The sequence below is a fragment of the Ranitomeya variabilis genome, chromosome 4 (genome assembly GCF_051348905.1).
Source record: "Ranitomeya variabilis isolate aRanVar5 chromosome 4, aRanVar5.hap1, whole genome shotgun sequence".
In the NCBI taxonomy this organism is placed as follows: Eukaryota; Metazoa; Chordata; class Amphibia; order Anura; family Dendrobatidae; genus Ranitomeya; species Ranitomeya variabilis.
This window is the reverse complement of record NC_135235.1, coordinates 303,903,064-303,928,199: the sequence shown is the minus strand read 5'-3', so window position 1 is coordinate 303,928,199 and position 25,136 is coordinate 303,903,064. Positions and strand designations below refer to the sequence as shown.

At 42.7% G+C, this 25,136-nt stretch overlaps 1 protein-coding gene across 19 annotated transcripts in view; it reads left to right on the top strand.

Moving 5' to 3' along the window:
* The window catches only part of CHD5 (chromodomain helicase DNA binding protein 5), a 167,185-nt gene that overhangs the window by 120,642 nt on the left and 21,407 nt on the right, over positions 1-25,136 (top strand). For 13 of the 19 annotated variants that reach the window (XM_077250353.1, XM_077250360.1, XM_077250358.1 and 10 more), the window contains exons 21-33: positions 72-189; positions 3,311-3,435; positions 3,852-4,083; positions 7,245-7,283; positions 11,195-11,367; positions 11,484-11,658; positions 12,560-12,652; positions 12,966-13,054; positions 16,068-16,201; positions 19,886-20,030; positions 21,522-21,681; positions 22,180-22,256; positions 24,317-24,446. In XM_077250353.1, coding sequence (XP_077106468.1) covers positions 72-189; positions 3,311-3,435; positions 3,852-4,083; positions 7,245-7,283; positions 11,195-11,367; positions 11,484-11,658; positions 12,560-12,652; positions 12,966-13,054; positions 16,068-16,201; positions 19,886-20,030; positions 21,522-21,681; positions 22,180-22,256; positions 24,317-24,446 — 1,690 coding nt within the window. The remainder of the gene's footprint in view (positions 1-71; positions 190-3,310; positions 3,436-3,851; positions 4,084-7,244; positions 7,284-11,194; positions 11,368-11,483; positions 11,659-12,559; positions 12,653-12,965; positions 13,055-16,067; positions 16,202-19,885; positions 20,031-21,521; positions 21,682-22,179; positions 22,257-24,316; positions 24,447-25,136) is intronic. The other 6 variants (XM_077250361.1, XM_077250345.1, XM_077250363.1 and 3 more) reach the window with 3 other exon arrangements.

The window sequence follows — 25,136 nt, the reverse complement described above, 5'->3', positions numbered from 1 at the left end:
ACACATCCACCCTGAAGGTGGAAACGAAATAACACTATGTTCACATATACTAACTTATCCTCCTTATTTAGATGACTAAAATGCTGGATTTACTTGAAGACTTTCTTGAATACGACGGCTATAAGTATGAGCGAATAGACGGAGGAATTACAGGAGGACTGCGGCAAGAGGCAATTGACAGGTTTAATGGTACTACGTCTTACTCAATGACTTACAGATATATATATATATATATATATATATATATATATATATATGTATATATATATATATATATATATATATATATATATCAAGAAATATGACATATTGAGTGTCGGGACCATAAGATGGAGGGTGGTTGGCAGCGTCCAATGATCTGCTACATGAAAAATGTTGTTTTTCTAAACACACAGACAAGTATAGCAGACCGAAGAGTTCACATTAGGTCAGTGGTAAAAAGAAATGGCGGCTGCTACTTTCATATAAAAATCAATAAAAATAAGTGCAACCCAATCCTAATGTTGTTTGTGGCTCTGCTGTAATCTGCTTAGCCTAATGCCATCTATCGGGCTGCGGCCAGCGACATCTCCACTGCTACTTGGGAGAAAACGCTAAAATATTTGGTCTCGGCAAGAGACAAGTTACCAGGCCCCTTGTGCAAAAGCTACATCTTAGCCCAATGTCTAAGTGAATATTTTAAAGATTTCGAAGTACGTACACCAAAAATGTATAATTCAACTTAATAAATCATGGCTGTGGAAGTATGTGGCCAAACAAAGAGGACCTGTCACTTTCCATAAGTATGTGTTTTTTTTTAACTGATCCAAATGCCGCTGTTCTCCTGAATCCGGCGTTGTTGTTCTTTTGCTGATGAGCCTCTCCGTTCCTGAGAAATGGCCATCTGTTCATAGGTATGTAAATATAATTTTGTTGGTAAAGGGGGCGTGGTCATTAACTCTTCTCTGTGAGTGTCTTCTTGATGACCACACCCACTTAGATAACAAGGCAAAATTTACATACCAGTTACAGAGGGCCATATCTCAGGAACAGAGAGCCGGAGGAGCAAACAAAAAAACAACCCCAGATTCAAGAGAACCGTGGCATTTACACAAGGGTACAAAAAATCATATTTAGGGAAAATGACAAGTCCTCTTTAAAGGGATTGTCCTGCCTTAGGCTACAAGTCTCCAGTCATTCTATGTGACTGCAGACTTGTGAATCCGCACATCGTGAACTGTGAGGATTCTCTGGCGCCGGCAGTGGGAATTCATGTTACCATAAGTATGCAATTTTCATTCTTCTAACCTCATTCAGACTAGAATTGTCTAGTGATGAGCAGACTCATGGAATTTCGGGTTCTGGTACCTGACCTAACCTTTAGTCCAAAGTTCGGTTCAAGTACTAGAACTATACCTGAACTTGAACCTGAAGCCGAACTTTGGAACTTGAAAAATATCTCTCTTTTTTAACTCAAATATTTTTTATTAAGTATAAAATTCCAATAAAACATTTGACATTAAGACATGTATTTTCATTTCCCCCCCTCATTAACCCCCCCTTACCCACCCCTCCCCCCTTCTTCCCTACCCCTCCCCCTTTCTTCCCTACCCCTCCCCCCTTCTTCCCTTTTAGACAGCTCACACTCTTCTCTTAACATGTCTTGTAACATTATATACATTATCAACATGTAGTGATTTCCATTATGAACATATAAACCATTAGTATATAGGTGAACCCTCCTCAGGCCTTGTTTCCCTTACCCTCCCCCCTAACCTAGTTCCAGCCAAGGCGTCCACAATTTATCATCCAGGACCATCTTCCCTCTTTTCTGATATACACCCTTTTCCAGGGTAATGACCTGCTTCACATATTTAATATATTCTCCCCTCGAGGGAGGCTCCTCTTTAATCCAATTTCTTGCTATCGCCTTCCGAGCCATGTATAGTAGTCTAGTGATTGCTATTTTCAGCTTGTTATCCACAACTATCACTTCCACGTACCCCAACACGCACACCACTGGTTCTCTTGGAATTACACATCTGTATGCCCCTTCTATCTGGCTTACAACCACCAACCAAAAAGCAGTCAATCAAAAATATCTCTCTCTACCTCCCTTCCTCTCTCTTCCTCTCCCTCTCTCTCTCTCTCTGGACTTTTCCTCTCTCTCTCTCCTTGGACTTTTCCCCTCTCTCTCTCCTTGGACTTTCCCTCTCTCTCTCTCTACCCAGACTTTCCCTCTATCTCTCTCTGGACTTTCCCTCTCTCTCTCGCCGGACTTTCCCTCTCTCTCTCTCTCTCTCTCTCTCTCTCTCTCTCTCCAGACTTTCCCTCTCTCTCTCTCCCCGGACTTTCCCTTTGTCTTTCTCTCTGGACTTTCCCTCTCTTTCTCCTTGGACATTCCCTCTCTCCCTCTCTTTCTCTCTACGGACTTTCCCTCTCTCTCTCCCCAGACTTTTCCTCTCGCTCTCTCTCCCCAGACTTTACCTCTATCTCTCTCTGGACTTTCCTTCTCTCTCTCGCCGAACTTTCCCTCTCTCTCTCTCTCCCCAGACTTTCCCTCTCTCTCTCCCCGGACTTTCCCTTTCTCTTTCTCCCCGAACTTTCCCTCTCTTTCTCCTCGGACATTCCCTCTCTCCCTCTCTTTCTCTCTATGGACTTTCCATCTCTCTCTCTCTCTCTTTCTCTCTCTCTCTCCCCAGACTTTCCCTCTCTCTCTTTCCTCGGACATTCCCTCTCTCCCTCTCTTTCTCTCTGTGGACTTTCCCCGGAACTTCGAACATTAAAACGAACTTCCAGTACAAACCCCTAAATTTCAACTTTGAGTTCGCTCATCTCTAGACGTGTCCAGTCTCGCTCAATACACTTGCATTGAGTGCACATCTAGTTGGCATGTGACCACATGTATGGAAGTCGCATACCTAGTCATGCACCTCCCCCTCCAGGGGTCGGCATCGGGGACTCCTCACAATGAGGATTCGCAACTTTGCAGTCACTGAAGACTTGTAGCCTGAGCCCAAAGCTTGAAGTAGCCAAATCAACTATTCTGTGACCATATTTTGAATAAGGCGGCTCTCTCTTCCCCTCTCCCAGGAGCAAATCCCAGCATCAACTAAATTACACCTAATTTTTCAAGTTATGAAAGAAACTATTGTGCTGTTTACAGCCCCTTTCATGAATAACATGGGATGTATTTGGGGATATATCCATTTCCATTGAATAGGGTAACCTGTCTTCCGGGTGTTTTGGGTTGCTTTCATCTTAAAACAAAAAAAACATTTCCTGTTTCTTTGTATCTAAACATTATTTTTCTATTTTTTCTCTTTTTTAGCTCCTGGTGCTCAGCAGTTTTGTTTTCTATTATCAACTCGAGCTGGAGGACTGGGGATAAATTTAGCTACGGCCGACACCGTCATTATATATGACTCCGACTGGAACCCACACAATGACATTCAGGTTAATTAATCGTTATTCATTTTATGGAAGGGTGGTCCCCTCGGATGTTTTATTAATGAAATTGGGAATACATTAAAAAAATGTAGTCTTGATGCTGACCGCCATATTTGTGGATTGAGCCACAAGTGTGTCCAGAAAAGTATATGGGGCTTCAGACTGGACAAGACTCGTCCATTCGGAGGGATTTTATTCATATATGGACTTTTTATGCCTTCTCTTCATGTAAAATACTTGAATTCACAATATTGGCATTTTTGTTATTACTGATGCACTTGGCAAAGCCATATGGTGGCACATAGGTCTCCGTAGTTCTGTATTATGGAGCTGCAGGATCTTTGTGGCACCATCTAGGTGCTCCATACTTGGGACATATAGTATAGATGTCCCCACCACTAAATAAGAATCTTTCTCCCCAGGCCTTCAGCCGCGCTCACAGAATCGGGCAGAATAAAAAGGTCATGATCTATCGGTTCGTCACCAGAGCGTCCGTAGAAGAAAGGATTACTCAGGTGGCAAAGAGAAAAATGATGCTGACCCACCTGGTTGTACGACCGGGTCTGGGCTCTAAATCCGGCTCCATGACAAAGCAGGAACTGGACGATATCTTGAAGTTTGGAACAGAAGAGCTCTTCAAGGATGACGTTGAAGGTAAAGAAATCTCAATATGTTCCCTTTTATGATATCTTTTTTACTTAATTATATTTATTTGTTTTTGTACTATCCTGTTTGATTTTATTTTTATTAAAGATGTTATCCAGGATTAGAAAAAAAAAATATGGCTGTTTTTTTTTTTTTCCAAAATAGCGCCACTCCTTACCATGGGTTGTGTCCAGTATTACAATTCAGCCCCATTAACGTGTATGTAGCTGAGCTGCAGTACTATGCATGGTCACGGGTGGCGCTGTTTCTGAAAGAAAGTAAAATTTTTTTTTTTAAGCCTGGATAACCCCTTTAATGACCACTTCTCAGCTTTCCTTTGTTGTGAACTTTAGCAAAATCCTTCGCGCTCACAATCATCTCCTAGAATGTTGGTTTTCCTATAAAATTACAATACTGCAGTATCTTGTCTTAGAACTCTTCACTGTGATGCCCCTCTGTTATTCCTCCTGGAGATGTATGGAAACGTTAAAGGGGTGTCTGGGACTTTATCATTGATGGCCTATCCTTCGGAGAGGTCATCAATGTCTCGTGGATGGGGGTGCAACACCTGGCACCCCCACTGATCAGCTGCTCCCGGTGTCAGTGGAGGTTGGAACTGCTCACTTATGGAGCTACACAGCACAGCATAGTGGCCACGGCCAGCTACTGCACTTCCACCCTTTATTGACTTGAATAGGGGATGGATGTGTAGTACCAGGCCGTGGCCATTATAGTCGGCAGCGCTGTGCAGCTCTGTAAGGCAGTTCTGTCCGGCCGACGATGACACTGGGAACAGTGTCCTATGTTTCAAAGGCCTACATGCCCATGCAAGCAGTTTGGTGGTAGTTGGGTGGGACAAGCTGACTGATTGCCTTAAAAATGAAAATTGAATTTTGCAGCGACATTGATTAGGCACATGTATGTAGGGGGATCTTGTATGACTGAACATCACAACTGATCTTGTTTCTATTTTCCCACAACCTCTAAACCTTGGACAGCTGTAATGCTGCTCCAGTTTACAGTCCATACTAAGGTCACAAGACCACCTGGACTCCTAAGCTTAAAGAGGAGACCAATCGTCTCCTGGGAAACTTCATGAAGTAAAAGGAGACCAACATATACAGTATTTAGCTGATGTATTTGATTAGGATTAGTAATTTCCACTCTAATTTGGTAATTAAAACTCTGACACTTTAAGAGACTCTAGTCGTAGAAGTTGGGCTCTCTGCTGTCTCATTATTATGATAGCTGTGTGAAGCTTCCTGCTTTGCTGGGAGATACCACTGGTTGGTGGAGTCTGTGGGCATCTTGTAAACACATGACATCTGTGTGCAGACTTCAAGCTTGATGTAGTTACATATATGGGAGCATATAGAGATATAGTCCTGTATTTTATGTAGCATCATGAGGAGGAGAAGGATAAAAATGCAGTAGAGTAAGTGCAGTAAGTATTGTTAGTCCTCTCTTGATTATAGCTGCTGAAGTCTGTGTGTGTGTAGTGAGATGCTCAGTTTAGCACTTTACATTCAGCTATGTCCTTCCTTAGTTAATTACCCTTTAGAAACAGCTATGTCCACCTGTAGTAGATTAATACTTTAGAAGCAGCTGTGTCCTCGTATAGTAGAAGATTTTAGAAGTAACTACAGCTCTGGCAAAAATTAAGAGACCACCGCAAAATTTTCAGTTTCCAAGCAATAATTTTGTATTTTTTTTATGAAAAGGAGAAATGGTCAAACTTTAAAAAAACAAAAAACAGTGCTTTCAGACCTCAAATAACGCAAAGAAAACAAGTTCATAATCATTTAGAAACAACAATACTAATGTTTTAACTCAGGAAGAGTTCAGAAATCAATATTTTGTGGAATAACCATGATTTTTCATCACAGCCTTCATGCGTCTTGGCATGCTTTCCACCAGTCTTTCACACTGCTTCTGGCGCAAAAATGTAAGCAGTTCTTCTTTGTTTGATGGCTTGTGACTATCCATCATCCTCTTGATTATATTCCAGAGGATTTCAATGGGGTTCAGGTCTGGAGATTGGGCTGCCCATGACAGGGTTTTGTTGCAGTAGTCTCTTAATTTTTGCCAGAGCAGTATGTCCTCCACTAGTAGATTAATACCTTAAAGTATCTATGTCCTCGGCTAGTAAATTAATTCTTTAGAGGCAGCTATGTGCTCTTGTAGTAGATTAATCCTTTAGAAGCAGCTATGTCTTCCTGTAGTAGATGAATCCTTTAGAAGCAGCTATGTCCTCCACTTGTAGATTAATCCCTTAAAAGTATCTATGTCCTCATCTAGTAAATTAATTCTTTAGAGGCAGCTATGTCCTCCTCTGGTACATTAATCCTTTAGAAGTATTAGGATCCCCCTCCATTTTTGGGTCTCTGTATTTCACAGGGACTTCCTATTACATGGCTGATAAATAAGAATATTTTATATATAGTAAAATTCAGGATCCTTTTTATGCCGGCATTAAACTATCATTTCCAGTAGCACATCACTTTTTGTACACAGGCACATGTGCTGCCAACAACATGAAACATGATGCTGTATGGGTCAGAGAGATTGTATTAATGATTAACCTTTCCCATAGAGTTCTTGTCGGCCTGAGTGAATGGGTACATAAATGAGCGCTGATCGACTTGTAAATAGTTGATTGGCGTCCTTTAACTGTTCAGAATATTTATGGGGACATTATGCCTGGCAATTATGGGAGTACTGTACCTCTCACTTATAGACATTTTGGGCACTTCTAAAAACAGTGTGATCAAAATAATGCCGGTGCTTATGAAAACTCTTTGGTCTAGAGGTGAATGTCAGAATTCCTGCAGGTTTAGGGCAGGGAAGGGGTTCTTATAGTTATACCTGGAGGTCTACGATGGTGAAGGGTTAAGTTATACCTAGACATACCTGCCTATTGGAATTACTGCTGTCCCAGTTACCTAAAAGGTTACTGGTTGGGTGAAAACTGATTTGGACAGAAGAACATAAAAAGTTTCCAAAAAAAGTACCAAATACTGTTTTGGTACTTTTTCCAGGTTTCCATGCAGAGTTGTGGTCAATGTCAGTTGTGATGCTCTCCGTACAGCGACTGTGTGATATCGCTCCATGTATTGCCTAACTCTTCCTTCTTTTTGATGTCTTTGTGTCTTCCCTCCTTTCTACTGCAGACCATCACAGCGGCAGCTTAACAGTGTGCAAGAAAACTGGTGAGCGGCTCAGTGGTTGGATGGCTGAGATGCTACCCGAGCAGTGGCTAGTCCGTAGTGTCACCTTGCCCTTTAATTGTCATCATAAATATTGCTTTAAAAAAAAAAGTCTAAATTTCACATAGAGGCAAATCACGGTTACAAAAACAAAACAAAACACATCATCAAAAAGTTCCCGGTTCACACACTGAAAAGTTGAAGCCCCTCGATCTATAAACCAAATCTTCAATATACAACAACGAAAAGTTAAACGTTCCTCTGCTGCGCAGAGTATTTCAGGAGAGCGGAGTGTTGATCTCCTGGGATCTCTAATGTATTTGATTGTTAGTCAGGACACATTATGGCATAAAAACAAGTAGTAGATCAACAGTTAATGCTGAAATACAAAGTTCCTTAGCAGCACAGAGTATTTCAGCAATTAAGGGTATTAATGGTGCTCAACACATAATTGGGGATGGGGCATATATATGGCTGATGTGAGGAGAGGGGCATAGAGTATAGGATTATAGGGCATACAATGATAGAGGCAGCAGGGGGGGTACTCCAAGCAGCACAGAGTGTTTAAGGCAAAACGTATATTAATCATGTGGTAGTATAAAGGAAACGAGTGGGAGATAGTGACGTGTGAATATATGGCTGATGTAAGAAGGGGACTGAAGAGTAAAGGACATAGCAAAGATTTAGGCAAAAGCAGGGCCTCCCAGCAGTACAGAGTATTTCAGGAAAGAAGTATGGAGCAGTGACCTGCCCTCTCATAGGAAAGTGCTGTCCGTGACAGGAGCGAGGAGTGGTGTCATAATTTAAGGAGAAAAATGGTAACAAAGAGATGATTACATACAAAAGGTATATAATGGCAGGAAGAGGATCTCCAGCAGCACAAAGTATTTCAGGATTGGATTTGCAGTAATCAGCGCTGTATGAAGAGATTGTCTGTGAGGAACGTAGATGCTGAATACTCCAGTATTCTATTTCTTCTCAATAAAGTCACTTACCTGTGTCAGATCTTCGCACCTTGGGCTTCATGAATCCAATGCGAGAGGCGCTGTGACACAGAAAAGCATCCCACTTGTAACACTGAACAGATGAAACCTGGATGACAACCCCTTTAATAACTTTGGGGATCTCATGGAGTTAGGCCTCATTTTTGGATCCCCTCCTCCTTCATTGAACCGGAATAAAATCTGGGCCCGTCCCCGTGTAACTCAGTCAGCAGTTCATCACAATGGCCGTCCTGTAATGTGATATTCTCTGAACGAATTCGTCCTGCAATGACAAGAAACTGGTCCCTTGGCCATCTACAAGTTGTTGCCTCCAGACCGTTTCACTTGCCAAGTTTAAAGGGAACCTGTCATGTCCAAAAAAGCTATTTAGCTGCAGATATAGGGTTAATCTGTAAATGCCTGCCTTACTGGAAGCTCCAGGGAGAAAATGACCTCATATCTTCCCTGCAGCCGCTCGCTTCCAGTCATCGGGGTGGTGCCTAGAGCAGTTAGTCACCTATCGCTGTACTGTGAGCCCGGCTGTGATCACTCCTCATCACTTTGATTGACAGCCTGCTCTGTACACACACGCTGCATAGCCGGCTGTCAATCAATAGTTCGGGGTGCTGATTACAGCTGCGCTCACTTTATACTGAGTGGTGACCGTAACCGCTCCCTGCACCGCCTCGATGACTGTAAGCGAGCAGCTGCAGGGAGGATATAAGTTCATTTTCTCCCTGTAACCCTGCTTTCTCTAAGGCTATGTTCATACGCAGCATTTTTGGTTAATAAAACTAACTTTATTAAACATGCACTCTAAACAAATCACACATGTGATCTGCATCCAAAAATGGCGCAAACATTACAGCAAAACCTGCTTCATGAATACTCAGTGTGTTTAATGACGAGAGAGCAGGTTTTGGCTACTAAAAAAGAAAAACGCGTGTGAACACGGCCTAAGGCAGCTAGGCGGGATTTTAATGCTACTTACCTGCAGATTAACCCTATATCTGCCTATTAATAGTGTTTTTGGACAGGTTTCCTTTAAAATTATCTCTGTTAAGCAGTAATCTTAAACCAGAGACCCCCAATGTTGAAGGCCATGTCCACCTTTGCAGCCACATTTTTCTATAAATCACCTTTGCAATAGTTGATAATTACAAATTTACTATCGTTTTGGGTCTACAGCTCCATGCAGACCTATGCATCTCCATAGTAACAGAGGAATAAAAAGGTGTAATCTCATCTTCTAGTCACTTTTTCTATAATCTGTTCCCACCTTTAAGCTAACGTACATCCAGTAGGTGACCAAAAATATAGGAGACTGAAGTGTAACTGCTGGATCAGACTACAAGGGCTGTTTGTTGTCTGTTACCATGGAAATATTCTTTTTATTTTGTTTTTAAATAAAAGAACCTTTTGAAAAGTAACTTCATTCAGTTTGTTACCTAAGAAATGGTTGTGATCGTCCATGTAACAAATGCTGGTGACCCGCGAACATCGTCCCCCTCTGGAAGATAGGAGGATGGAGATCTTGGGGGGCAGGGACTATGAAAGGGTATTATGGTTAGAGATTGTGTAGGACCCTTTCAGGGGTAACTTCTAGGGGAAAGTCTAGTTTTCCTGCCCCTTATTAGCTCACACATGGATGATGATGATGATAACTGGCGGTCTTTATGCCCTATGTGAATTTTACGTGTTGCTATTTTCCACAGCTGCATATGCAACACATAAGCTTTGTCACTACCATGTCTTTGTTCTGCAACCTCCATGGCTGTTTGGGACCCTCATTATTACGTCTGGATGCGGCTGTTTATATCCTGCTATTATGTGTATTTTATATATATGTGTTAAGCTACTGTAATTAAAGGTGATGTCCACATTAAATCAGATAGTCACAATTTCTGTAGTATGTTTCCCAGACCTTCAGGTACTTTCTTACAACTATTCCTGTTGGGCCGTTTGTCAGCGCCCCATCCATTTTTAAGAATAATGATTATCTATGATTGCAAAAAACAAACACTCAGACGGCTGTATAAATCGGACCGAGATCGGAATTCGGTATACGGACTGGCCGGTGGCTCTCCCCACCCGAGCGTGACAGCTGTATGGAAATACATGAAACTGCCACTCTCTGATCGATAGAGCCGCCGGCCAGTCCGTGCAGAAGCTGCCACTCTCTGATCGGTAGAGCAGCCGGCCAGTCCGTGCAGAAGCTGCCACTCTCGGGTCAGGAGAGCCGCCGGCCAATCCGTGCAGAAGCTGCCACTCTCTGATCGGTAGAGCCGCCGGCCAGTCCGTGCAGAAGCTGCCACTCTCGGGTCAGGAGAGCCGCCGGCCGGTCCGTGCAGAAGCTGCCACTCTCTGGTCAGGAGAGCCGCTGGCTGGTCCGTGCATTGAAGTCTGATTTATACAGCTGTCTTAAGTGCGCCCTAACACAATGTGGTTTTGTATTACTCTTAAAGGGCAACTCCAGACGGATATAATATTGTGCCACCTGTTCAGCTCCATAGTCAAAAACATGGTGATCCTAATATTGTTAATGGCCGAATAGAAGGAAAGGAATAACAAATTGCAGTCCCGTTTGTGGGCAGTTGTCACTCCCGTTCTTCTCAGTAGGGGGCCACACTGAGCACAAAAGAAAACACCTGGAATGATGGAAGGGGAATACGATTTTCTTTTTAGAATTTGATTTTTCCACCATGGCTGGAGTTGTTCTTTAAGTCCTCATTGTCACTGTAGATGGACATCCCCTTTTCTGTGTCTTGCGCTAGTATGAATTTGGCTTCCATAAAACTTGCAGTTTTTCCTGGAATTCTGAACCAGAACTAAGAGACATCTGAATTCCAGGCTTTGATGACTACAACTCCCATGATCAGGCGTATTTTTTGACTTTTTCCTGCCCTTACATCTCCGTATTGACCGTTGCAGGTGACAATAAGGACGTCGAGGACAGCAGCGTCATCCATTACGATGATGGCGCCATCTCGAAACTTCTGGATAGAAACCAAGACGCCACCGAGGACACGGAAATCCAGAACATGAACGAATATCTGAGTTCTTTCAAAGTGGCTCAGTATGTTGTGCGAGAAGACGACGGAGTGGTAACACTCTTTTACTTATCTATTAAGAACGATGTCATGGAATCATCTCGTAGTTCTATAATACGCTTTCCCTGCAATCGGAAGCCTCATCGTGTTCTATTCTTACTGATCCTTAGGAGGAGGTTGAACGGGAAATTATAAAACAAGAAGAGAACGTGGATCCGGATTATTGGGAGAAGCTCCTTCGTCATCATTATGAGCAGCAGCAAGAAGATCTCGCAAGGAATCTCGGAAAAGGAAAAAGAATCCGCAAGCAAGTGAACTACAATGATGCTTCACAGGAGGACCAAGGTGCTGGCTGGGGTCATATTCATACATTATATTATGTTCTCGAGTCATCTGTTCCTGATACAAAGTGTCACGTGATGGTATACATCTGTATACACTATATAGGTGCAGACAGTATACCTGGACCTGTGCTAACATCATGACATAGGGATGATGCCCCCTCCAAACTCATAATCCTTTTGTAGGTCTGTAGCTGCCGTAATCCTCCACCTATCTGCCATGCTTGGATTTATTGGCAACCGCTTGAGTTGGTGCGAATCAATTCGCAGGACCTGGTCCTAATCTGTGGCCACTGGATGGTAGTCCTGAGAATCCACCGTCTACTTCACAGCATCCACAGCTCTTCTTTTAATTTGGGGGGCATGGTAGAAATAACCCATCATCCCTGTCCAACAGCAACTCTATCAAAATTGGTTCTATTTTTTAAAGAGAAGCTGTCAACAGATTTTTGCTATGTAATCCGAGAGCCCCATGATGTGGGGGAAATGACTCTGATTCCAGCAATGTGTCACTTACTGAGTTGTGTTTTGCTATTTCAACACAATCAATGTTTTATCAGCAGGAGATTATCACTCCAGGACTAGGTGTCTTGTGCCTCCTAGTCCAGCCACGCCCCCGTCAATGATTAGCAGTTTTCTGTCAATATACACTGTTCACAGAAAGCAGCCAATCAGAGGTGTGGGCGGGGTTAGACAGAGCTCAGTATTCTTAGCACTACTAGATCTGCAGCAGAGAAAACTGTGATTGTATCATGACTGTTGCACCCAGTAAACTAAGTGATAGATCGCCGGAATCAGGGTCTCAGCCCCGACATCATGCTGCTGTTGTCTGATTACATAGCAAAAACCTACTGGCAGATTCCTTTTAAATTTTGTTAAAATTTCTAATTCTTTCTATCATTTAGAATGGCATGATGAACTTTCTGACAACCAATCAGAATATTCCATTGGTTCAGAGGATGAAGATGAAGACTTTGAAGAAAAACCTGAAGGTCAGAGTGAGTTAAACTTTTCTTTAGATGGATATGCATCACCTATAGGACTCTGAAGCTAACAGGCATCCTGCCTGATGGTAACCTACAGCGGTTAGTTTTACTTTGTCATCTCCATCAACCCACAATTTCATCCGATCAGTTGACTACTATGGGGGCTGCAGGCCAAGCAGAAGCTCCTTACCGGAAGCAGAGGACCACTGTCAAGTCCTCGGCTCCTTTGTTGCCATCATGGGGATAGCTTATGGCGGCTTGTTCTATCAACTTGTTAAAAGTACCTAAGGATCAGCAAACTTACAAGTGTATATCATTTCCTTAGGTGGAAGGAGACAATCTCGCAGGCAACTGAAAAGTGACAGAGACAAGCCGCTTCCTCCACTTCTTGCTCGGGTTGGAGGAAACATTGAGGTACGTGGACAACAGGTCCTTTAGGGGTTGTTTTAACATTTTCATTGAAAGGACAAAGGGGAATTTATATAAGGGCAGTCTATGGCACTTGGGGAAGAATGTGATGAGGCCACGTTTGGTGTCTGGTGAACGGGTAGGAGCAGTAGGGTTAGCCTGTCCGTCTGGGGACATATCCATGGGCAACTAATGGTGTGTGTGAGAGTGACAGCTGCTCTGTGAATGTCCTGAAGACGTGCCAGAGAGTCATAGATCCAAAAGTGCCAGAGCAGTATGGCGGATCAAGGCCCGAAACCCAGAAGCACCAGTTAGATGGATTGTCCCATGGATAGAGGTAACTTATTGTTTGCTGGGGGTCCAACCGCTGAGCCCCCAAAAGTGTTTAGAACTGGGCTCTGCAGAGTCCGTATGAGTGGAGATCAGATTTAGCGTGTGCACCACCTCTTTATTCATTTCGGATGGAAAGCGGGGTTTGGCTATCTTTGCCAATCCAATAGAGAATGAATAAAGCACAGGATAAGCATACATGACTTCACACAGACAGGGTGCTGCAGAGCCGGATCCTCAGGAACCGCTGCTGAGACCCCTATCAATCAATATGTGTGACCCTAGCTTATGGACCCAATGAAACCACCAGCAGAATAGTGAGTGCAGCTCAGGGGTATAATGCAGGATGTAACTCAGGATCAGTACAGGATCAGTAATGTAATGTATGTACACAGTGACTGCACCAGCAGAATAGTGAGTGCAGCTCTGGGGTATAATACAGGATGTAACTCAGGATCAGTAATGTAATGTATGTACACCGTGACTGCACCAGCAGAATAGTGAGTGCAGCTCTGTAGTATAATACAGGATGTAACTCAGGATCAGTACAGGATCAGTAATGTAATGTATGTACACAGTGACTGCACCATCAGAATAGTGAGTGCAGCTCTGTTGTATAATACAGGATGTAACTCAGGATCAGTACAGGATAAGTAATGTAATGTGCGTACACAGTGACTCCACCAGCAGAATAGTGAGTGCAGCTCTGGGGTATAATACAGGATGTAACTCAGGATCAGTACAGGATCAGTAATGTAATGTATGTACACAGTGACTCCACCAGCAGAAAAGTGAGTGCAGCTCTAGGTATAATATGGGATGTAACTCAGGATCAGTACAGGATCAGTAATGTAATGTATGTACACAGTGACTGCACCAGGAGAATAGTGAGTGCAGCTCTGGAGTATAATACAGGATGTAACTCAGGATCAGTACAGGATCAGTAATGTAATGTATGTACACAGTGACTGCACCAGCAGAATAGTGAGTGCAGCTCTGGGGTATAATACAGGATGTAACTTAGGATCAGTACAGGATCAGTAATGTAATGTATGTACACAGTGACTGCACCAGCAGAATAGTGAGTGCAGCTCTGGAGTATGATACAGGATGTAACTTAGAATCAGTAATGTAATGTATGTACACAGTGACTGCACCAGCAGAATAGTGAGTGCAGCTCTGGAGTATAATACAGGATGTTACTCAGGATCAGTACAGGATTAGTAATGTAATGTATGTACACAGTGACTGCACCAGCAGAATAGTGAGTGCAGCTCTGGAGTATAATACAGGATGTAACTCGGGATCAGTACAGGATTAGTCATGCATTGTGTTTACAAAGTAAATGTATACATACAGCCAATGACTATCAATGGCTGTCTTCTGGACATCTGTCAAGTCAGCAGTCTTCCCCATGATTGTGGAGCTACTGAAAACAGACTAAGGGACCTTTTTAAAACCCTTAGGAACCTTTGCAGGTGTTTTTTTGTTAATTATTATAATTTACTGAGATAAGCCATAATCATCAACATTAACAGAAATAAACACTTGAAATAGATCACTCTGTTTGTAATGACTATATAATATATGAGATTCACTTTTTCTATTGAAGAACTAAAATAAATTCACTTTTTGATGATATTCTAGCTTTGTGAGAAGCACCTGTAATGGCTCATTGTGCAACTTTCTAAAATCTAAATGTTTAATCATTGAATATTGTGGTGAAATATGTGTATATATCTATATGTGTGTAGTGGCATATGTCTAGGGTTATATGTGTGCCTAGTGATAATGTAACATCTGTCCTGAAGGCAAGTCACACCTAGGTGTTAATAGGTACTTCCTTGGGACGAGTAGGAATCGTGTCTCCATATCTCACCAGGAGGTCTAGCTAGGGCCAAGAAGAAAAGGAACATTTGGCACCTTCTAGGTCTTGGAGGGGAGATGCTAATTCCTGAGAACCTTTTCACACGTATCTTAAGAGAAAATAATGTATTCATTGGGGGCGCGGCCGTGGCCCAATCAAACAGGCTGCAGTTATGATATTAACCTGAGGGGCCGGTCTAGAAACCTGACTTCCAGACCAAAGTTATAAATTCAGGCTGCAGACAGAGAATTGTGTTCACATGTGAGGGCAGCCTGAGAAGCTGATGTGTTCCACCAACTCCATTCACATCCCCCTCAGGGAGCAGAAAGCAACTACCAGTTAGATAATTTCTGTAAGTTTCTCCTCTTTAATTTATACTGTTTTGCATAAGTTGTATGTCTTTTTATTATCATATTTTTATACCTTTTTCTTATTGTAAGCATTGAACCTTTTGTTATTAAAGTATAAAACTTTAACAAGTTGAACCTTGAATGTTCTAAAAGAATCCATAGCCTAAGGTGTGTGAGCCTTATGAGTGATAGACATATTTTTATTAGTATTATTATTTCTGGGACTCATCGCCCGTGTATTCGATGAGTGGTGGCAGCGTGTGTGAGCGGGTGTGTGGCCTGGGTCAGTGTGTGATTTATGCTCCCATTACAGCATAGGACAGAGGTTGAATGCTGGACTGAGAGTGGGGAGATAGATTAACCCTTGCAGGCACAACCCCAAGTCACGTGTGAGAGCGGGCACGTGACGAATAAGTGACACCACGGAGTAGGGATTCGTGACAAATATTAACACTTTTTTTGTTGTTCCAAGGTCCTTGGGTTCAATGCTCGACAACGTAAAGCCTTCCTAAATGCCATCATGAGATGGGGAATGCCCCCACAGGACGCCTTTAATTCACACTGGCTTGTTCGGGATCTTCGAGGAAAGAGTGAGAAAGAATTCAGGTACTGTGATTCCTCATTTCACAGTCGTGTCTTTTGTTTTTTAATCTTTTTTTTATTAATTTGTCAAAAAAAACCCGTCAGGATTGGAATTTTTTTCAATGACCCAGTTTGATAATAAAGTATCTACACCTTACGTGTCAGAATAAAACTTTTGCCAATTACTACCGGTTTACATTGTGAGAAGAACTAATTCCCTTTAACTTTCCCATATCTGTTTTTTTCAAACCATTTAAATAAAATTATAAAATTAAGGTCATAATGTGTTACTGGTTGGGTAATTTAATTTGTAAATTAAAGCAAATGAAGAAAAAAGAAAATAATTAAATGTTGTAGTTAACCTAGGGAACGCTACTTGCAAGTTGCTCATCACTAGAGGGCAGCAGAGTTCAGTGTCGGCATTTGTACTAATGGTGTTTTACACTTCACCATTCAGCTGAAGTCAATGAACTGTTACAGCTGCAGCTTCGTACCATTGACATCTTATAACATTTAGTTTACTTATGTGACATGAATACTGTATTTTTGTAATCCTAAGCTACAAGTGTCTCCTACAGCTTATGTTTCAATGAGTTATTACCGTATTTTTCGGACTATAATATGCACTTTTTTCCCTCCCAAAATGTGGAGGAAAATGGGGGGGAAGGAATGCGTCTTATAGTCCGGATGTATGGGCTGTGGTGGGGAGGTGAGGGAGCGGTTTCGGCGGAGCATCGGGTTACATGAGGCTGGAGCCGGTGGCTCCAGCTAACTCCTGTGCCCACTTAAAAGAGAAATTAATATGCACTGCTTTCCACGCCCATGGGCATGGAGGGCAATGCATATTCATTTTTCTGGCACCCTGGTATAAATGTCCCCATCTTGTTCCTGGTATGATTGCTCCCATCCTCTTTCTTTTATAATTGGCCCCCAACCCCGCTCCTGGATGGGGCCAATCATACCAGGAACGGGAAGGGGACAATTATACCAGAATAAGGATGTGACCAATCAAGCCAGGACCGTGATGAGGCCAATCATACAGGACTGGGAAGGGGTCGTGCATACCAGGATCGAGATGGTGCCAATCATACCAGGATAAGGATGGGGCCATGCACACCAGGATAGGGATGAGGGGGCCAAGCATACCAAGATAGGGGATATTACAGTACAGAATTGACCATTATTTTGCTTCAATTTTTTTTCCTAATTTCCTCCTCTAAAACCTAGGTGTGTCTTATGGTCCAGTGCATCTTATAGTCCGAAAAATACGGTACTTATATCCTACACCGATCATCTATAGCAGATGGCTGTATAAATTGGATGGAGATCGGAACGTATTGCAGCGACCAGCCGGCGGATCTCTTGACCCCAGCGTGACAGCTTCATGTATTTCTATGAAGCGGTCACTCTTAGGCCGGGAGTCTGTGCAGTGATCTTGGTCCAGAGTGACAGCGCACGTCCAGAACCCCAGACAGTGAAGCCCAATTTCCTCCCAATTTGGTTTAAAGGAAATAGGCCTTAAAGCTACTTGGACAATCCCTTCTCAAATGCCCAAGTCCCCCATTAAAATAAGAAAAGCTTATTCCCACCTACTACATTGGCGCATCATCTCCCAGTGATTGCGTGACTTTGTCACATGAGCGCTGCAGCTAATTAGCAGTTGCTGTGCAGCCAATTAGAAACTTCTGAACAGCTCTCATTATTATGCCAAAGTGATCACTGATTGGCTACAGTGCTCACATGACATTGCAGTTCGGGAGATTAACTTTTTTTTTTTATTATTATACTCAGAAATCCGCTTCTTAAATGCCCAAGTAGTAGACCAACCCTGTAAATGATCTGCTGCTAAACTTTTGGTGCCATATACCACAAGACACCTTTAGAGGTCTTGTGGAATCCATGTCCCAAGGAATAAGCTGCTTTGGCCTTTCTGTCATATGAGAAGAAGTCATTGGTGCCCTGTGTGCTACCCTTTGTAGGTGTCCATGTGGTAGCTCTCCATAGTCCGAAAGTAATTGAAGCTTAACCTTTAATTATAATAGAGAATAAAAAAATTGGATAAGTGTGCATATATTAAAAAAGAAAACCGATAATGCTTACGCATTTCGGGTAGAAAAACCCTCAATCATGGCCATGTGGTGTGCTTTCATCAAGAGCCAAATACAAATACAATGTCACCTTTAGCCACTCTCCTCAAACAGTACATTCCTCCATACGGTGCTAAGATTGCAGCAAACAAAAAAGTGGCATATGTCACCTTCTCTTGGTGCTGCTCATTAACTGTCACGCAGGGTAAGGGAAGGACTAAGTGCACCACAACAGGAAGAGAGTGGGGAAGCCCAAACACTAGGGAGGGGGGAATTGGAGATCCCTAGGTAGAACTGACAATTCCTTACTACCCTAACATCCCTAAATAGGTTCCGCACCTATCGCTGAACAGGAGCCTAAACCCTGATTGGTGATAGGCCCTATATAGGAAGGGGGGACGGGGTTAGTGCTTGTCAGCCCCCACTACAACTAAAGACAACACTGGTAAACGAACAAGGGTATACACTTAGCTTGAGAAGACACAAGAGAGATCACGCCAGCAATCCTCCAAGCAGATAGTAGTCAGTCACACCTGACACACCCGTGATATTAACCCTTCCTTTAGCATACACATCAGGAGAGACAGTGGTTTGTATCTCTATTTTTGGTTGGCAGAGTTTCAGGTAATAAAGTTTGAATGGTTACCACCATGGCTCCTGATGTGCGTGTGCCAATGTGAGTCCATTACACAGGCTACATTTTTCACTGCTTGCCATACTAATCCAGAGGGGGGTCTAGGGACCAGCTGGATGGATCACTGGTATCTTCACTGAGACTTTAACTCAACCCCTGTATTGGATGGATTTGATTTTTATAGAGACGATAACTAAGGCTTCTTTCACACTTCAGTTTTTTGGCGTCAGTCACTTCCGACATAATGACGGATCGACGGATCCGTCACAATAGTTGAAAAAACGGATGTAACGGATCCGTTTTTTTGACGGATCCGTTACTCGGGGGTTGTATATACTTTTTGGAGCATGCGCAATTGAAAAAAATTTAAAAAACGGATTGGGGCGACGGATCCGCCGAAATGACGGTCGCGACGGATCCGTCGCCCATAGGTGGCCATTCTATGAAATGACAGACGCGACGGATCCGTCGCGATCCGCCATTTCAACGCAGACAAAAAACGTTGCAATGACCGTCAATGTCTAGATGACGTCCGCCAAATTTTGACGGATCCGTCGCATGACGGATGGAACGGACGACCATCCGTCACAATCCGTCGCTAATGCAAGTCTATGGGGAAAAAAATGGATCAGTCGAAAAAAAAACGGATCCGTTTTTTGAGGAAAATGGCAGATTTAGACTGACGCCAAACAACTGAAGTGTGAAAGAGGCCTAAGAAAGTGTCTTCTCCTCTTTCCCACATTAATCCCATTTCTCTCTCAAAAGTTATGATTCTGGTTTCCTATTAGAAATAATACTGAAAAAATAAGAAATAATCTGAAAATTAAGAGACATTTTTTCCGAATGAACGGATTTCATAGGTACCTCCTTGAGCACGGATCCCTGCCTGTCTGATGGCGGGTGCCGCTCATAGGATGTCTCTGCGCTCCTCGTTCTCGCCCTCTTGCATTGTCGGGTATACATATTTACAATGAATCCTCTGTGCAGGGCGTACGTCTCCTTATTTATGAGACACCTCTGTGAACCTGGAGCTGATGGGGCAGAAACCTTTGCTGACGGGGTCCCTAGAGAAGGACTATCTCGACAACACGTCCTCACCAGGATCGGAGTCATGTCACTGGTTCGAAAGAAGGTGGGTGAGTAAATGTTTGCACTAGAATCAAAGGTACGTGGAATAATAGCCGTGTAACCGCCATGCTCTATGTGAAGGGTGACATCTGGCTATATCTCAGGGTATCGTTACTAGTGATATGATTAAAGGGATTTTCCGGGAATAACTTTTGCCTCAGCCCATATGACCGCTGCAGCTAATCACTGATCCGACTGGCTCTAGCTGGCACAACCCCTATGAGCTAGAGATTATCTTCAATGGTCATGTACGTTACAGTCATGATGTCACCGCTGCAGCCTGTCTACAAAGACCAGGGCAGCACTGTAACCACAACACTGGACCTGGGAAGGTTGAGTAACACTTTATTTTATCCTAGCTGAAGACGATGGGGTAAGGTTATCCCCCATAAAACCTTAAAAATGATCAAAGAAATCTGATCAGTGAGGGTGGAACACCTGGTACCACCAATATCAGCTGTTCCCTGTGCCAGTGGCAACCAGAAGTGCTCAGTTGCAGCGGTGCACAGCTCCATCAGCTGTATAATAGCCGCGCCCGGGTACCAAGCATTGACACGTATTGATGTGTATAGGGGCGGATATGCAGCATCTGACTGTGGCCACCATACATCTTCAATTGGCCAACTGATCGTGACTGATTCCACAGATTCACAAGACCGAAATCAAACAGATCAGTTTTGTGTATTCATAAGCTGGGTGGATCCTGGTTGTTGAACCAGTCTTAAGGCCTCCTACAAATTAGACGAACGTCGGCCAATTCCGCCGATTTCGATGGGTTCAGCGGATGGTCTAATGTGTATAGAAGCCCCAAACAGATGATATCAGGGTAGATAAGGATCTGGTAGGTCTGATTCCGGACTGCCGATCCTTATAGTGGTAAGCCGCCATCGGAGACATGGCAGCAGCGCTCTCATAGGGAACACAGGAGCTGTTTATGGGAGAGATGGTCGAAATAACCACTGGCCAAGCAATCGGACACACCATCGCTCAGCCGACCCTTATCTAAGGTGTATTGGGGCCTTAGGGCGCAGTGAGACGGCCATATACCACAGACAACGATTGCGTCGCAATGCTCGGACTGGCCGCCATATACCACAGACGATCACATCGCAATGCTCGGACTGGCCGGCGGCTCCTTACCCGAGTGTGACAGCATGTATTTCTATGCAGCTGTCATGCTCAGGTCAGGAAAGCCGACGGCCAGTCCGAGCATTGCTTTTCGATCATCGTCTGTGTTATACGTCCGTCTCACTGCACCTTTACTCAAAGCTAAATTACCTATGTAATCCAAACCTGAGATTTATGGCCATCCTTGTGATTCCCTGCTTCAGATTCTCACATTATCTGCTGCAGTTATAATTACCTTGCCCAATAGCATGGCATATTATCGAACATAAACCAGCCAATAACTGATCCTATGGGAAATAAACGGTCAGGGCTGGGCAGTTTAGGTTTTATCTTCCTTAATTTTTATGATATGTTTTTTTGTATTCAGGTCCAGGAATTTGAACAAGTTAATGGCAAGTACAGTACACCGGATATGATTCCCGAGGGGGCCGAGATCAAGAAATGCTTTGACGTTGTTTCTTCAGATCCCACCACACCAGTTCCAGCGAGTCCAGCGCCCCTGCCACCAGGAACAGCCCCCGTGCCAGGTACTTTGTAATAAAGAAGAATCACACAGACTACTGTTTATTCAGGATAAGTGCCCCCCGCACTCCCATACCCTCCTTATTTGTGGGCACAGTACCAAAAGTGTTTGCTTACACCGTCCAACTCATATTGTACCTGCTTCAGCCATCTATTAAGTTTCCTTCAAAAATCATCATCCACATGGAGGACGATAGAAACCAGGGTTTGCGCATAGATCTCCTATTCCAAAACCATTCACATTACAATGGCTGTTGTATCTTCACTCATAACTTATTATATATTCCATCTTCATCCATGAGTCACGACATATTGACTATTTCATTCTCATTGATAATACTTTGCCTGTTCTATCTTCATTCACTTTACTATACAATCTTCATCCACAATACATTACCAACGCGATTCAATGTAACATACCCATCTTGTGGAGTGCATGGCCCATAACCTAATTATATGTTGCAGAAGAGACCACCTAGAGAAATCCTGGTTTTCTTTTCTAGAAAAAGTAGAAACACAGAGTACATTGTCCGAGGAGATGGAACCTGTGGAGCAGAAGACCAAGCCTTCGGAAATTCAGGTTAAATGATTATCATTTTATTTTCCTTACCATTTTCAGTCTTTTTTCATTTTATGCACATTATGTTATGGAGGTACATTAAAATATAAATTACTATTATATACAGTACAGACCAAAAGTTTGGACACACCTTCTCTTTTAAAGATTTTTCTGTATTTTCATGACTATGAAAATTGTAAATTCACACTGAAGGCATCAAAACTATGAATTAACACATGTGGAATTATATACTTAACAAAAAAGTGTGAAACAACTGAAATTATGTCTTATATTCTAGGTTCTTCAAAGTAGCCACCTTTTGCTTTGATGACTGCTTTGCACACTCTTGGCATTCTCTTGATGAGCTTCAAGAGGTAGTCATCGGGAATGGTCTTCCAACAATCTTGAAGGAGTTCCCAGAGATGCTTAGCACTTATTGCCCCTTTTGCCTTCACTCTGCGGTCCAGCTCACTCCAAACCATCTCGATTGGATTCAGGTCTGGTGACTGTGGAGGCCAGGTCATCTGGCGTAGCACCCCATTACTCTCCTTCTTTGTCAAATAGCTATTACACAGCCTGGAGGTGTGTTTGGGGTCATTTTCCTGTTGAAAAATAAATGATGGTCCAACTAGACGTAAACCGGATGGAATAGCATGAAACTGCAAGATGCTGTGGTAGCCATGCTGATTCACATGCCATCACACCTCCTCCTCCATGCTTCACGGTGGGAACCAGGCATGTAGAGTCCATCCGTTCACCTTTTCAAATTTGGACTCATCAGACCAAAGCACAGATCTCCACTGGTCTAATGTCCATTCCTTGTGTTCTTTAACCCAAACAATTCTCTTCTGCTTGTTGCCTGTCCTTAGCAGTGGTTTCCTAGCCGCTATTTTACCATGAAGGCCTGCTGCACAAAGTCTCCTCTTAGCAGTTGTTGTAGAGATGTGTCTGCTGCTAGAACTCTGTGTGGCATTGACTTGGTCTCTAATCTGAGCTGCTGTTAACCTGCGATTTCTGAGGCTGGTGACTCGGATAAACTTATCCTCAGAAGCAGAGGTGACTCTTGGTCTTCCTTTCCTGGGGAAGTCCTCATGTGAGCCAGTTTCTTTGTAGCGCTTGATGGTTTTTGCCACTGCACTTGGGGACACTTTCAAAGTTTTCCCAATTTTTCGGACTGACTGACCTTCATTCCTTAAAGTAATGATGGCCACTCGTTTTTCTTTACTTAGCTGCTTTTTTCTTGCCATAATACAAATTCTAACAGTCTATTCAGTAGGACTATCAGCTGTGTATCCACCAGACTTCTGCACAACACAACTGATGGTCCCAACCCCATTTATAAGGCAAGAAATCCCACTTATTAAACCTGACAGGGCACACCTGTGAAGTGAAAACCATTTCCAGTGACTACCTCTTGAAGCTCATCAAGAGAATGCCAAGAGTGTGCAAAGCAGTCATCAAAGCAAAAGGTGGCTACTTTGAAGAACCTAGAATATAAGACATAATTTCAGTTGTTTCACACTTTTTTTGTTAAGTATATAACTCCACATGTGTTAATTCATAGTTTTGATGCCTTCAGTGTGAATTTACAATTTTCAAAAAATACAGAAAAATCTTTAAATGAGAAAGTGTGTCCAAACTTTTGGTCTGTACTGTACATGTATATCAAATAAAAAAATCCATTCCTTGCAGAGAGTGTTTTGTAAGCCATTTGTCCATGTCCCCAAGGGATGCATGAATAAGACTTTGTAAAGTTATCTCATAATGCGATTTATCCATTTACGGTTGCATCTCTTTCTGGTTAATGATTTGATGGGGTATCACTTTGTAAATAAATTACATTAGCTGGATGCATGAATCCTCGTCCATAAATTGCAATATTTTCTCCTGTGGGTTTAGAGCTTGTTTTGGTTTCTGCGCTTTTGTATCTCATCCATTTCTGTGGAGAAAGAAAACGTGTTTAAGCTGAAATTCAAACTAGAATTGAAAGCGGAAACCTGCCACAAGTCAGATCCATACCGGCCAAAGAAAAAGGTGCCATTATAGTAATAAAGATTCACTAAAGATGGTTTTACTTGTAGCCTTCAAGTAAACTGGAAAAGGAAGATGTTGAGGAAAATACAGAATGTCAAGAATTGAAAGAAAACCCAAAAAAGGAATCTGGAGAGGATGAAGATGAGAAAGAAATGGTGGTAAACAAGAGCCCCAAAGGTAAATGCTTGTGTTCTCCATCACATCCTAGGTCTTCATTTTTCACTTTCCGGTCTTGTTTTTGAGTGAAATTTATCGATGATTTTTGATGGGTTGACTCCTTTCTCTGAGAGATCTTGAAAGCTACTGTAAGGATCTTTAAGTGAAAGGTCTCTCATCTTAACAACCTAACCCTTACTCTGTGTTGTTGAGGGGCAAAATCTCCAAAACGGATGATATCTACAGATTGGTGTTGCAAATTTGGTTGATATTTCTAGTGAAATACGCTGACGAGCAGAAGGGGAACAATGTTTTGAACTTTTGATTTTCAGGCTCCATATCTCACCATCCACTACTGCTTTGATCGTGAGACTACCATCATTATATAGACAATCATCTTGGCTATCTCATACATAAATTTGACTTGTAACTATTTAGCATATGATTAGTTATGCAGATTCTTGTTGTTTCACTGCATTGTTACTGTTTTGCTCCTGGTGGTGGAAAGATCTTTTTCTTCCTGTATACTACAAATCACAACCTGTTCTCACATTCCCTAATAGCTCAGTGTGTTATTAGATTGATTCCCAAGTGAGAGGTCACTGGTTCAAATCAAGGAGCAGCCATGAAGAAGATTTCCCAAGAAAAGAAACCGCATCATTCAGCTCATCGATAGCGGTTCCTCCGGCCAAGAAAATTGCCAAACTGCAT